General features: G+C 35.6%; 2 protein-coding genes across 3 annotated transcripts in view; one reads left to right on the top strand and one right to left on the bottom strand.

Moving 5' to 3' along the window:
* The window catches only part of LOC113517192 (uncharacterized), an 8,357-nt gene extending 5,397 nt beyond the window's left edge, over positions 1 to 2,960 (top strand). Inside the window, exons 2-4 of one of the 2 annotated variants that reach the window (XM_052899157.1) lie at positions 314 to 402; positions 991 to 1,176; positions 2,811 to 2,960. In XM_052899157.1, the coding sequence (XP_052755117.1) occupies positions 314 to 402; positions 991 to 1,176; positions 2,811 to 2,927 (392 nt within the window). In that variant the 3' untranslated portion in view covers positions 2,928 to 2,960. Of the gene's footprint in view, positions 1 to 313; positions 403 to 990; positions 1,204 to 2,810 lie in introns of both variants that reach the window. The other variant, XM_052899158.1, reaches the window with a different exon arrangement.
* Positions 2,961 to 4,829: 1,869 nt separating this feature from the next.
* On the bottom strand, positions 4,830 to 14,541 carry LOC128201622 (serine protease inhibitor swm-1-like). Its single transcript, XM_052899161.1, has 4 exons — positions 14,414 to 14,541; positions 8,388 to 8,564; positions 7,373 to 7,558; positions 4,830 to 6,768 (listed from the first exon to the last, which is right to left on the bottom strand). The coding sequence occupies exons 1-4, from the start codon at positions 14,496 to 14,498 to the stop codon at positions 6,518 to 6,520; spliced, it is 699 nt and encodes a 232-aa protein (XP_052755121.1). The 5' UTR covers positions 14,499 to 14,541; the 3' UTR covers positions 4,830 to 6,517.
* Between the last annotated feature and the right edge of the window lie 315 nt (positions 14,542 to 14,856).

Below are 14,856 nucleotides of genomic sequence, written 5' to 3'. Positions count from 1 at the left end.
ACGTAAGTTAAACCAGCTTATCATCATCATCATCATCATCATCATCATCATCATATATTATATCAGTAACCTGTCCATTTCTGAACATAGACCTTCGCCAAAAGTAGGGTTTTGTTAGTAACCGCCACGCTTAGCAGGTGGTTTAGCAACCGCAGTTAGGCTATGGCTGCTGCCCATCCCTTGACCATTAAGTTCCCTTAGTCGCCTCTTACGACACCTACAGGAAAGAAAGAGATGGCCTATTCTATGTCCTGTCCACACGGCAAACCAGATCACTATTAAACTAGGTTATGATTTATCAATATTTTTACAGAATCCTTGCCAATGCACGGGGGTTCAGATCGCTTCAGGCACAGAAATAATTACGACCCGTTCTTCGTGACAGTCACCACGGAAGCAAGGGTTTGTATGTTGATTTTTATCATCATCATGAGCAGTGGCCTATCCACTATCATCTCCACTGCTGGACAAAGGCCTGCCTGTTGATTTTGTAATTATAGGAATAACACTAGAGGGAGGGGGGAAAGGGATTGTTAGAGATTAGAGACTGAGAATCCCATTGCTAGCAATATACCCTGGTTGGGTTAGGTCGTGTTTCTACCGTGAAGCAGTTGTATTTGCATGGCTGTGTTTTGGGTTTGAAGTGTGGGATCGGAAAATAAGCAAGAATCCAATTACTAGAACAAATTATTTTGTTGTTATTAAGTTTTTTAAAACTTATTGTTTGTTTTTAAACGTAGTGTTGATATGAAGTTAAGTGAATAAATGCTATATTATTATTATTATAAAGTCGATTGCGGACGGAATACTGAAGTGAAATTTTAAAAATACAGCTGAAATAGCAAACTTTAAGAAATTTGGATTAAAATCCTTCTCCTTTTTTCGACATTGGTTGAAAATAATAAAAATCGGTCGAGTTATAAAAAGAAATCGTGCGATAAAGACTTCATAACCCTCAGTAACTAACTAATATTTGTACATATTTTCCAGGATGGATACGTTATAACCTTCTTGGACGTATCAGCGACCATAGATGGATTAGGTGAGGTGACCTTCAACATGGTGAAGGGTCAGACTGGTTCCAAAACGATGGTGTTCCAGCTGGTGTCCAACCACAGTGACTTCCTTACTTATGACTACCTCTGTTATGGAATGAAAGAAGAGGACTATAAAAAGGTGAATGCTGCTTCAATGATTCCATAGGTTAGTTTTATGGTAGCCTATGTCAGAGGTGGCCAACCAGTCGATCACGGGGGGAAAGGGATTGTTAGTAATGGGGTCTAACTTACCTATTGCTAGCAATACACCCTATCAAGGGAAAAAGGGATTGTTAGTAATGGAGACCGAGAATCCTATTGCTAGCAATATACCCAACCAGGTCGACCTCCTCGCGGTTCTCTCTGGAAACTATCATGGTTAATTCCTGATGATTTCATCATGATGGGCTAACTGGCCTGTTTTCATTCTCATCTATAACCCTTCACTGGTGCTCCGCCAGCGTATCCCGTTAGCGCAGGCGGGGTTACCATACCATTAAAAAAAACATTATTATTCCAATCAATCGTGACAAGGCAAGAATAATTTTCAGTTTTATGTTTTCCCTCTTAATAATAAAAAAAGTATATATATATATATATATATATATATATATATATATATATATATATATATATATATATATATATATATATATATATATATATATATATACATAAACAAATATACAGTTAAATAAAATATTACATAAATAAATAAATACCTACCTACTTATATAATAAATGTTAAAATAAATGAATGGTTTCCTGGGGAAACCACGTGGAGGTCGACCTGATAGGGCTTGATATTGCTAGCAATGGGGCTGTCAAACTCCATTGCTAACAATCCCTTTCCCCCCTTCCCCGCTAGTATATACCGATAACGCATGTGGGATTACCATTCCATTATCATCCATCAAAAAAAAACTAGGCAATAACTTATCACATCAGGCAGGCCGTAAGCTTGTTCGTTATCTGGATAATATGGAAAAAAAGCGGCACCAATTATTATGATAACGATGGCATTTTTACATTTTCCCGCTCATAAAGTACACAATACAAATGTTAAAAACAACATCGTACCATAGATACTAACTGCTCCCTTGGCTACAATGGGGTGGGCCTGTTCACCCCCCTCCCCCAACCATTTAACGTACCGCGCTTCTTCATATTCACAAAATGCGAAAAGTTACTTTTTTCCACCCTTTTCCGCAAAATTTTTTTGATGATTCTGGGAATTATAGACTCTTTTTATGTATATAACGCGTAATATTAAACAACAAATTACGCTATTAGTATACTGCAATATTTCTGTGTATATTTTTATTCTGTAACCTAGATAGGCATACGAGTACGTATGTACCTATCTAGGTTAGATATTAGAAATATGTATCTACTTATATACAGAATGTAGTTGTAACGTAAGTTTATATATAATTTATATTTATTAGTTATAATTTCAATTTAAATAGGGGAACTACTTTTTCATAAATGCAGTTTAATTTACAATATTTTCTTAAAAGTAGTTTATTTCTTAAAAATATTTGTACAGCGCCATCTTTGAATAATATATGTTACTAAAACTGATTACTAACACGCTACAGAAAAGTTTATATGGATAGCATTTAGATGGCGCAGTTTAGTAAACTAATATTTTTTTATTTGATTGTAGATGGCGCTAGCAGGTACTCATAAGATGTAGTGATTACTTAGTCTATGCTCAAAAGCACAATACTACTACTTTTTTTTTTAAATAAATGTTTGTTTTTTTTTCAGGTGGCCAACGTAATAACCGTACCACTGCCAAATAACGGACATCGATTACTACATAGTTGTTTAAGCATACTTCTAATATCTTTGTGTCGTATTATTTTAGGTAATTTCATATCATGATCTAAATCAAAATATAAGTACTTTAATACAAATGATTTCCTTTATATTATTTTTTAAACAAATTATTAATATAAAAAAAACATTTATTACTAAATCAGTGACATTTATTACTAACAATCCCTTCCCCCCCCCCCATATGCCAGACTTAAAGTTATATCTTTAAGGTCGAATGAATGAATGAACGTCCTCTTTCCTTTCTGACAAGAGGGTCAATTGGGGCTCACTCAGGGAGCCCCTTTGCCCCTGCTTCAACTCCGGAGCTCCTAGGTCACTGGTTCAATCTTTAATTACAAAATAATCAAGAAAAACGATTCTGGCGCATTTTAATATTCCTTTCCAATTGTGTCCAATGACCAACCACCTTAAGAGCACAACTGTGGTAACCGCATCCAATTTACCACTATATTTTTTGCGTAATACTTAAACAAACATATAGTCAGACAAAAAAATCTAAAAAACTATTATTCTCCTATTGCTTTTTATAATAATAAATCAAAAATAAAATAATATTAAAAATCATTTATTACTAAATCAGTGACGTAACTATACCATTTGGGGCCCGTGGCAAATTCTTTTTATGGGGCCCTATCAGTAAAATAAAAATATTTCTGAGCTAGCGGCCTCTTGAGCCGGGGCCCTTTTGGGTCGGGGGCCCATGGCATTTAGCCAGCCCTGCCACCCTACTGCTTTTTATAATTTTTCCTAAATATTTTTTTATATACAGAAACCGTTAATTGACAATTTTATTTATAGATACGATGATATGACATAGAAATAAAATAAACATAAAATAATTACTACAGGTAATCGGTGAAAATGTATTTATTTCACTGTTTACAATTAAATTACATCTGAACATTTAAATAATTAAGTAACTAATTTGGTACATTTTTTTTTATACATCTTAGAATGGCAAACAAGCTGACGGCCAACCTGATGGAAAGTGGTAACCGTCGCCTATAGACATGAGCAGTATCAAGGACATAACAGAGTATACTGTTTCACCCATGATACCCCCCACGCGTTGCCATTCCTGAGGACTCAGGTGTTATTCCTCTGTACCCTGTAAATTTACATATTAATACTAATAGATAAAATCAATGGTGCATATATAATAGATTTTTTTTAACCAATTGGCATAAATTTTAACCTCCTTATTTATATAACTAGCGGCCCGTCCCGGCGTCGCACGGGTGGACATTTTTACATTTTAAAAAGTGGCCATTAAGGCTGCACAGGCGACAGAAGCTTAAAAATGGAGTAATTTCTCCCGTTTTCCCAACATTCCCCTTCACTGCTCTGCTCTTATTGATCGAAGCGTGATAAAAAGTATACTATAACCTGCCCAGGAGTATGAAGAATAATTGCAAAGTTTATCAAGGTAGAAAGACTATTTCCTTTTTGAGCGACTCCCAAAAGAAAATTTTCATTTCGTCTGAATGTTTTTACGATTATATAATGCGATTATGTCAACAATTATAGAATCGATATTTTTAATTTTTTTTTTTTGTACATGTTTCTTTAAATTTAAACTTGATGATTTCACGTTCTAAATACAACTGTTTTAAATTTAATTTGTTTAGGAAATCTTTTGTAAGGAAATTTTTTAGGAAAGCATTTTCTGTCCTTATAAATTAATTTCGTTTGTATATGTAGGTATATGTATATATTTTGTATATGTAGGGATAATATATTATATTATACACATGTATATACAGATATATATATATATATATATATATATATATATATATATATATATATATATATATATATATATATATATATATATATATATATACAGATTATATATTATATACAGATATGTATATATTTTGAATGTAAATATAAAATTTAAATTGTTATTTAGGTGAGAATATTAATTATTTCTTAGTAGAAACAACCATAATGTTTCCTCTTCTTATTGTCCGCACACTTTCCGCTGGTAATTAATGCTCTTTTCCACTCAGGGTTAGTTGGAACTTATATAGTTAATACCTGGTGTACATCTTCATTCAAAACTAGCGGCCCGCCCCGGCGTCGCACGAGTGGACATTTTTAACATTTCCCTTCACTGCTCTGCTCCTATTGATCGTAGCGTGATGAAAAGTATAATATAACCTGCCCAGGAGTATGAAGAATAATTGTACCAAGTTTCGTTAAAATCCGTCGAGTAGTTTTGTTTCTATAGCGAACATACAGGCAGACAGACAAAAATTTTACTGTATTTTTGGCATCAATATCGATCGCTAATCACCCCCTGATAGTTATTTTGGAAATATATTTCATGTACATAATTGACCTCTATACAGATTTATTATAAGTATAGATTATATAAAACGTCAAGCCTCTCATAAGCCTGTTTTAGCTATTAAATTGTTTTATCTCTTTCTTTTGTGCTAAGTTCTGAATTTGAATGAATTTGACAAAACTGTGTAATAGTTCAAATTGATTTTAGGCACGTTTCAGTTTTTATGAATAAGCTATTATAAGTTTAACTATTCTATTCAAGATTCCTTCAAGAGCAATATAATTAAGTATACACACTAACAATATATTCACAAGTACAGTTTTTTTTTTAATGAATGAGTATGGAATGTTAACCCCGCCTACGCGGGGGGAAAGGGATTGTTAGTAATGGAGATTGAGAATCCCATTGCTAGCAATATACCCAACCAGGTCGACCTCCTCGGGTTCCCCCTGGGAACTATCATGGTGCCCCGCCAGCGTATCTCGTTAGCGCAGGCGGGGTTACCATACCATTTTCACCTATCAAAAAAAAAACCCGCCTACGCTACGGTATACACTGACGAGGCACCAGTGAAGGATGATGGGTGAGGTTGAAGACATTTCTTTTTTTTTATACAACTTAGACTGGCAAACAAGCTGACGGCCCACCTGATGGAAAGTGGTAACCGTCGCCTATAGGAATGAGCAACAAACAAAGTATACTGTTTCACCCAGGATACCCCCCATGCGTTGCCATTCCTGAGGACTCAGGTGTTATTCCTCTGTACCCAGTAAATTCACGCCATATCCCACCCTTCAAACTGAAACACAGCCATGCAAACACAACTGCTTCACGGTTGAAACACGAATGGGACAGAGGTACTTGGGTACCTCTGTCTCATTCTACTAGTATTTAAATACAGTCATGGCGAATTTAGATGGGGTTGTTCCATACCCACCGCAGAATTTTTCGGTGCCCACCGCAAAATAAAGACCGGAACTGTCAGCTATGGGCAAGGAGATGGCTAAACATATGTATACATCTTCTTAAAGGGACCAGACGCCCCTGAAAAATATACCCTATCAGGTCGACCACTAAGGTGGACCAACCCCTGGAAGCTATCGTGGTTAATTTTTAAATCCGTTGTGTACGTAATGTGCCAATTGCTCTGCTTTCATCCTCACCTATCCCCTTTCACTGGTGCCCCGTCAGCGTATACCGACAGCGCAGGCGGGGGTCACTATTCCATTATCATCCATTAAATAAATCCCCTTGAAAATAATCTTAAATATGTCAATTAATTTAATCTATAGGTTACTCATTATTTCCAAACTTATATAGTATTTTTTTATATATATAATTAAACACTAGAAAGATGTATAATCCTATTAATGGCGTTCAGGTATTTCCCCAAGAGTCCCTGATCGGTGGAATTGCTCGCTGGACACTTGTCGACGCTAACGCACTCTCCGTCAGCGTTACGCAATAATCCGGTTGCGCATACGCAGCCCGATTGGCAGAGTTTCGTGCAAATCGGCTCCGGATCGTCGCAAGATGGCTCGCAGTTCGCGTTACATATGTCGTAAACTTCGTTCTGGTTGAAGCATTGTTCTATGGGAATGAAAAAAGAAGTAAAATTGATTATTTTTCAATAGAAAAACAAAATCGATTAAAAATCACAGATCCTAGGTTCGGTTACTCTGGTGTCCTATTGAAACACGTCCATAGAAGGTTGTTAACAATTTAACAAAAATCTATTTCGATTAAACTTGATGAAGAAGTGAAAAGGTTATTTTTGCAGACTTTTTTAGTTAACACAGAAACAGACAGTAAATGGCATTTGTAATAAATCGAAAAATCCAATCAATTAATAGATAAATAGATAAATTATTTGCATTATTTACAGTACAAAAATAACAATAGACATAGTAAAAAGAGATAAAAGAATGCATATACAAAAAAAAAAACTAAATATACCTATAAAAAAAGGTAACAATTTTCTTCTTTCATACGTGTGCCATTGTAGCACAACTCAGTTTATTATTTTGCCCTCAAAAGAACAAAACACCGAATTTCTGTTATAATAATTTTTTTATATGTATTATTAAGCAACAATGGACTGTCTATGAACCTGACCATAGTTCATTTATTAACATAATCAATAAGTTTTATTGAAGTAAATAGACATATTATAAATAAAAAAAAAAGCACTCACGCGGCGGACACTTGTCCAAAGTTACACAATTGTTGCTCGTCTCATCTCGGACGTATCCAGATTTACAGAAGCATCCCATGCTGCAGGCCAATCCACAGACTAAAGGAACAGGCTGCGCGCATGTACCGGGACAGGCAGTGCCACAAGAGAGAAACTCTTCGTTCGCATCACATACTGGATTCTTACCTGGTGGTGTTAACGATTATTTAAGAGCTGCAGATTTTCTACGAGTCTTAAGCTTAAGTATGTTTGGCCCACTCGTGTTTTTACTGTGAATCAGCTATACTAAAATGGCTGAGTATCAGTTTGAAGACTGATATAGTGGCAATATATTAAAAGGGTTTTGGGGGGAAAGGGATTGTTAGTAATGGAGACTTAGAATCCCATTGCTAGCAATATACCTAACCAGGTCGACCACCTTGCGGTTCTCCCTGGAAACTATCATGGTTAATTCCTGATGAATTTATCATGATGGGCTAATTGGCCTGTTTACATTCTCATCTATCACCCTTCACTGGTGCTCCGCCAGCGTATCCCGTTAGCGCAGGCTTACTATATCATTTTCACCCATCAAAAAAAAAAAATATATTAAAAGAGTACAGAGATATAATATCTTTCCTATAGAAGTATAATCTCTTTCTGTCCCGTAGGCATTGTAAGAGGCGACTACGGGAACATAATGGTCGAGGGATGGGCAACGGCGTCCCTCTTAAAAGCGTTCTAATCCAAGCATCGTAACTACTAGCAACATCCCCCTTAGGTAAACTATATCAGCCGTTTTTTTTTAATGGGTGAAATGGATTGGTTACCCCGTCCGCGCTATCAGTATACACCGACGAGACACCAGTGGAAGATAATAAGTGAGAATTGAATGCGGGTTACTTGGCCCACCATAATTGACAATTACCACATACTTTTTTTTTTTTTAAATATATCAGATAATTCCAACCTTGCCACACTTCTGTACGGCATAATTATGGTATAATGCTCTCAAATGCATTTCCTATCAACTCACCTCCAGTACACCGTTCAGCATTAACACAGGTACCGTTCTCGTCCCTCAAGAAACCAGTCTTACAGAAGCAGCCTTCGACACAGTCCTCAGAGCACGTGATGGGACCGACGGGGTCTGTGCAGTTGAAAGGGCATGCTGAACCGCACAGCAGGTATTCCTCGTTAGGCGGACACTCATCTGAAATAGAAAAAAATATATTGGCATGTACTTGGGTTGAGACTTTGGTTCTAGGATCTTATTCACGACTGTCGGTATATATATATTTTTTAATAGATAACAATGGAATGGTAGCCCCGCCTACGCTAATGGTATACGCTGGCGGGGCACCAGTGAAGGATAGATGAGAGATAGGAGGATAATGAAAAAGCAGATCAGTTAGCCCATTGTGACGAATACATCTGGAATTCAGCACGATGGTTTCCAGGGGGAACCGCGTGAAGATCGACCTGACAGGGCATATTGCTAGCAATGAGACTGGTAGCTCGCATTACTAACAATCCTTTCCCGCCTGTCGGTAAATGTGACGGTATTAAACCGATACAGCACTAAGAAGTAAAGTTAATACTCATTTGAAACACAAAATACATCATGACAGATGCTTTTGAGTAAATATCTGCATATCAACTGTTAATGGAGTTAACTCCAGTGCTGGAGTTAGGCCTCACCCTTGGAAGGTTTTGCCAATAGTTGCCACGCTTGGCAAACGGGTTTTTAATAGATGATAATGGAATAGTAACCCCCGCCTGCGCTAGCGGTATACACTGGCGGGGCACGAGGATAGGTGAGGATAAAAAGACAGGTCAGTTAGCCCATCGTGATAAATACACTTGGAATTCAGCACGTTGGTTTTCAGGGACGATGACGTCGAGGTAGACCTGAGAGATAGCAATGATTAATATGATGTTTTAAGAAAAACTATCCATCACTGACAATTAGGTCCCCTTTGTCACCTTTCACAATATCCACGGGAAAGGAAGAGGTGGCACATTTTATGCCGAAATCACACGTCTGAGTAAATATAGTACACTCGAATCGCAACTGTATCCTTTTATATTTAAAATTTTAAATGCGTCGCTGTGTAATATATATTTTAAGTGTAACTGAATCACGTAATCAGTTTATTACCTGATCTTTAATTTAAGATATACTCGTATTAATAGAAACTAATGTGGTCCCAGTATAGAATAAACCATCCCTTCCTTTCCCATAGGTGTGGTAAGAGTCGACTAAGGAGGCTGGGGAATGGGCAGCAGCGTCTCTCTTAAAACATTTTCAAAGCCTAACTGCGGTTACCAATCCGCCTACCTAGCATGGCAATATCTAACAAAACCCTCCAAGGGCGTATATTCAGCAGTATACAGTTAAAGGCTGATAGGAAACATCGAAATTTTAGAGGCAAATCAACCTAAAACATATTAACCTGAAAATTCGTTAATTCCTGAATTGATCTTATCGAAAATATAACCCAGAATCTACACAAAATAACATATCTACCACAGCGCCACGCATTTTATCATAATTATGGAGGTTTTTTTTTATTTACATTTCAAAAATAATTATATTTTATTAACAAACGCAAAAAAAATCACTTTACAACAATTTATAAGTAGGTATACATATTTCTTGTTTTTACTCATTAATTAGGTAGATTTTTGTTTAAAAAAAGCTGCTGAAATTGTGTTAAAAATGGAGAAAACGAACAGTAATGAACTGTAATCTCCATAAATAAAAACAGACATACGGACGAATAGAGAATTTTTCCCCCTATTTAAAAAAAATGTAATATAAAACGGTTGTTTGGAAGTAGAACATAATAAAATGTTCATTATTATTCTAAAATTAACTAGACATAGCAAAGGTTGCTATTTTTGAATCATTGACAAACTGTGAAATTATTTTTTATATTCACTCTTTTAACAACTGTGATATTTCACAGGTTATTTTCACTACAAATAACCTAATATCACACAACGTACAAACACTTAAATAAAAAATATTTCTTTCTTTCAATCAGAGTTCGAGTACTCATTGTTTCACATAGCGTTATATGTAGCAAACCATATGAAGGGAAGTAACATTATTTAGCTTGTTAATTTACATTTCATATGAAATTTAACATGCTTCTAGTGAAATATGGCACGCCTTATAATTACCATCTTGTTAAACTTGTCTTGTTCGTCGAATAAATTTAATTTTCATGATATCCTCCTCCAAAATGAAATACAGTGAAACAAAATATAATAAGATCTTAGAGCCGTAAAAAACATTAATTGTACTCACTTCTGTTAGGTACGTAGAAAGTAATGAATTTTACGATAAAATTCTTAGTAGGTACATAATTACGAGTACGTTAATAAACTTTTTAACGAGTCTCTTTTATATGTGATTAATTATTAATTTAAAAAATGGAAACATATATTTTCATTTTATTTGTTGTGCAATCGATTTGTTTTATACTCAGTGAGTATTAATGCATATAGCAATTTTGTATTATAAAATACCAGTCTTAGCCCGCGACATCGTTTGTTTATTTTAGGACACAGTAAAAAGAGATAAACAAAAACAAAATACATAAAAGAAGTACCATAATTTTAAATTTCGTGCGTGTGCCTCGGTAACACAAAATGGTCACTGGAAACCATCGTGTTTTTTTCTAAGTGAATTCATCACGATGGCCTACCTGATCTTTCATTCTCATCTTTCCTGGTGCTCAGCCAGCGTATACCGCTAGCGCAGGCGGTATCCATTTCATTAAATTTATTATTTGATATATTTAGTAGTAGCCTGCCAAAGATATTTGAAGCGGCTCACAAATACATTATAACATTGATTTGGCTTTTGCTGTTATAATGTTTTAATTATTTTTAATGAATAAATTAATATATAAATTATCATCCGTTAAAAAAATACCAAGACGACCTCCACGTGATCCTTCTGGAAACCATTGTGGTTAACTCCTGGTGAATTCTTCACTATTCTTCGTCTTCGCGTATCATCAATCCCTGGTGCCCCGCCAGCCTATACCATTCTATTATCATCTCGTAAAAAAAACCATAAGGCAATTTAGTGGAGATCATATTTTAACCTCATAATTCCTGGTTTAATATTTACTTAATTATAATTGTATTTTCACTTTTAGAGAAAGAATGCCCACCATTGGAGGCCCATAATTCATGCACGTTCTATGAAGAGTACACCTGCTGGAGCGACGATAGAGAGAATGCAAGAGTAAAGGCCAGACCGAGGAGACTGCTGCATTGCCAACCTGGTTGTTTCTGCAAGTAATGCAGCTCTTTCTGTATTATCATCATCATCATGCCAGCCGTTAACTCTTCACTGTTGAACATAGGCTTCCTCTTTTTACAGGGTTTCCCCAGTAGTTGGCAAGCGGTTTGGCAATTTGGTGACATTTTTAAGAGAGACGCTGCTGCCTATCCATCGGCTATTAAGTTCCCTTAGTCGCCTCTTACGACACTCGCGGGAAAGAAAGGGATGGCCAATGCTGAGAGTATATCATTTTTGATAAAAAAAAATTTCGAAATCGGTTTATAAATGAGTTCTGAGAACTAAAACGTTATTTTTTTCTTTTAAATGGGCACCCATAAATGCTAATGGCAAGTTACTAATGAAGAGTGGAATGATGAGGACGAAGTCAGTTGGCCCATGGTGGCGAACTCAGTAATTGCTGAGTAACCCCAATGACTTCCAGCGGGGACCGCGGGGAGGTCGACCTCACAGTGTATATTGCTAGCGATGGGGACTATCTATCTCTTCTTTAATTCCTTCTACCCAAAGGTTGCCTAGCAGAGATTGCTAAGCATTGAGACCACCTTTTGTACTACACTATATTTATTGAATATCTATCAACAATTCCTATAATATTGGTGCAGTAATGGTAAATAAATAAACAAATAGAATAAATAATTCCCATTCTTTGAATCGAAACACAAACATACAGCAACACAGCAGCTTTGCTTAAAGGCAGAAACATTAATAGGACAGGAATATCCATACAGACAGGTTAAACATACATACAATCCCACATACAGAAGTATTGTAAAGTCACCCATTTTCCAGGAGAGGTACGGTGCGCGCGTTTCCCGATGGTCCTTGCATACAGTACTTGGAATGCTACGATAAAAGAATTAGAGCACTGCTCAAGAAATTACCAGGTTATTCACGCAATGGAGAATCTTGATATGTAAAGTACTACTTGTATAAGTACCTAACTTTAGATTATATACATAGAGCATCGATTATACATTATATACATAGAGTGGCAAAAACAGGCCAAAATTTAATCGGCAAAAAGTCATTTTGGCTGACTGAATTTTTGACACACTTTTTTTTAATTTCGCAGATAAGGCCGATTTTTTTTTTATTTGAATTTTGAACTACTTTCTTGATATATTTCTTAAATAAGTATATATTTGTACATTTTTTTTTATTTAAATTAATATGCATGTATTAATTAAAACGACGGCAACTTTCAAAGATTTTGTCAAAGAAAACAAGTTTTAAAATTACTCCCAAATACTGGTATGAATAAAATAAATAAATAAAGATAAGCATCATTAAGTATCATTACGCTGTATTTACCACGTTGTTTTAAATTCGTAAGTATTTATATTGTTTTAATTTTACAATTCAACCTTGCAATATAAGTTCATCATCATCGGGGGGAAAGGGATTGTTAGAAATGGGGTCTAACAGCACCATTGCTAGCAATATATCCTATCAGGTCGATCCTAACGCGATTCCCCCTGGCAACCATCGTGGTTAATTCCCGTGAAATTCTTCATGATGGACTTACTGACCTGCATTCATCCTCACTTATCATCTTCCACTTGTACCCCGTCAGCGTATACCGATAGCGCTGGCAGGGTTACCATTCCATTATCACCCATAAAATAAATCATCGTTGTCATAATATCAGCCGTTATGTCTACTGCTGATCATAGACTTTCCCCATAGACCATAGGAACCAGCCCTGAGTCACCTGCATCCACTGACTCCCAAGAATGTATTTGAGATCGTCACTCCATCTAGTCTGCCGCATACTTAGTATTAATTATATATACTGATTTAGATTCATATGAATTTTTACCTAATTTCAAGCAACCACAAAAAAAGGTTCTCGTTTCAGTTGTATATTTTTTATATTTATTAACCTCATAACTTTATCTTTTTTTTTTTTATATGAAAGGATATATTTACAGATTGGTCTCATAGAAATTTTACCAAATTCGGTTCAGTAGTTTGGTTTTTAAATCTTTTTTTTAACTGATTTTGCCACAATTCAAGTTGGTTTTTTCGTGGAAAATAGCCTTAAGTTATTGGCGAAGCATTTGTATGGAAACTTACATATTACTTATCATTATAATTTTTATGTTATTTATTTATTAATGAAATGGATTTCATAATAACGGAATGAAATGAAAGGAATATTTATTTGCCAAAATACTTTTACATGGATGATTAATTCTTCGAATTTGACACAAGGCATCATCGTCATTATCATTACATTCCAGCCTTTAACTGTCCACTGCTGAACATAGGCTACCTTTAGGGAGTTTGGCTAGAACTGCCACTCTTGACACGCTCTTTGGCAACCGCAGTTAGGCTTTGATGATGTTTTAAGAGGGACGCTGATGCCCATCCCTCATCCTTCGATCATTAAATTCCCTTAGTCACCTCTTACGATACTCAGGGGAAAGGAAGGGGTGGCCCATTCTATGACGGGACCATAGGACTTAAAAATAATATAGCGTTATAAAATATTAATAAATAAACAGCAGTTGGCCAACCTTTCCTTTTCCGTAAGTGTCGTAAGAGGCGACTAAGAGAGCTTATAGTGGACGAATGGCAAAACATTACCAAAACTCAAAACTGCGGTTGCCAAATCGCCTGACAAGTGTGGCAACACTAGCAAAATCCCCCTTATGGGGAAGGCTATGTTCAAAGAAATGATACAACATACAACAAATAAACACAATTCAAATTAAATCATGAATCAATTTACTCACCTTTTGTTATAAATATACCGGCAGTAAGGGTCACCACTCCAAGTATCAAAACAAAAATATTCTCTTGAATAAATTTAGCCGTCATTTTTTTTTTTAATTATCGAACCTCCTAACAACCACTGCGATGGACGCGTCCAAACGTTCTGACCGATCTAGAATACTTATCACGGGGTTGACGTGACCTTATCACCGGTTGAATGGTAGTATGCACAAAAAATTTGTGACATCCTTGGATGCATTAGACTGTAACTGCATTGTGGTGTACTTGCTTATTATGCAATTCTATGAATAATCGTGTTGTGAAATTGAGCATTATGGTACTATTGTTGTAAATGTGACACTGTTCTATTGTGACTGACTCACATATACGATACCTAAGTTAATAAATATATATATATATATATATATATATATATATATATATATATATATATATATATATA

The sequence above is a fragment of the Galleria mellonella genome, unplaced genomic scaffold (assembly GCF_026898425.1).
Source record: "Galleria mellonella isolate WM207_F2 unplaced genomic scaffold, CSIRO_AGI_GalMel_v1 utg56, whole genome shotgun sequence".
Classification (NCBI taxonomy): Eukaryota; Metazoa; Arthropoda; class Insecta; order Lepidoptera; family Pyralidae; genus Galleria; species Galleria mellonella.
The sequence above is the reverse complement of the archived record's forward strand: the minus strand, read 5'-3'. Positions and strand labels throughout refer to the sequence as shown.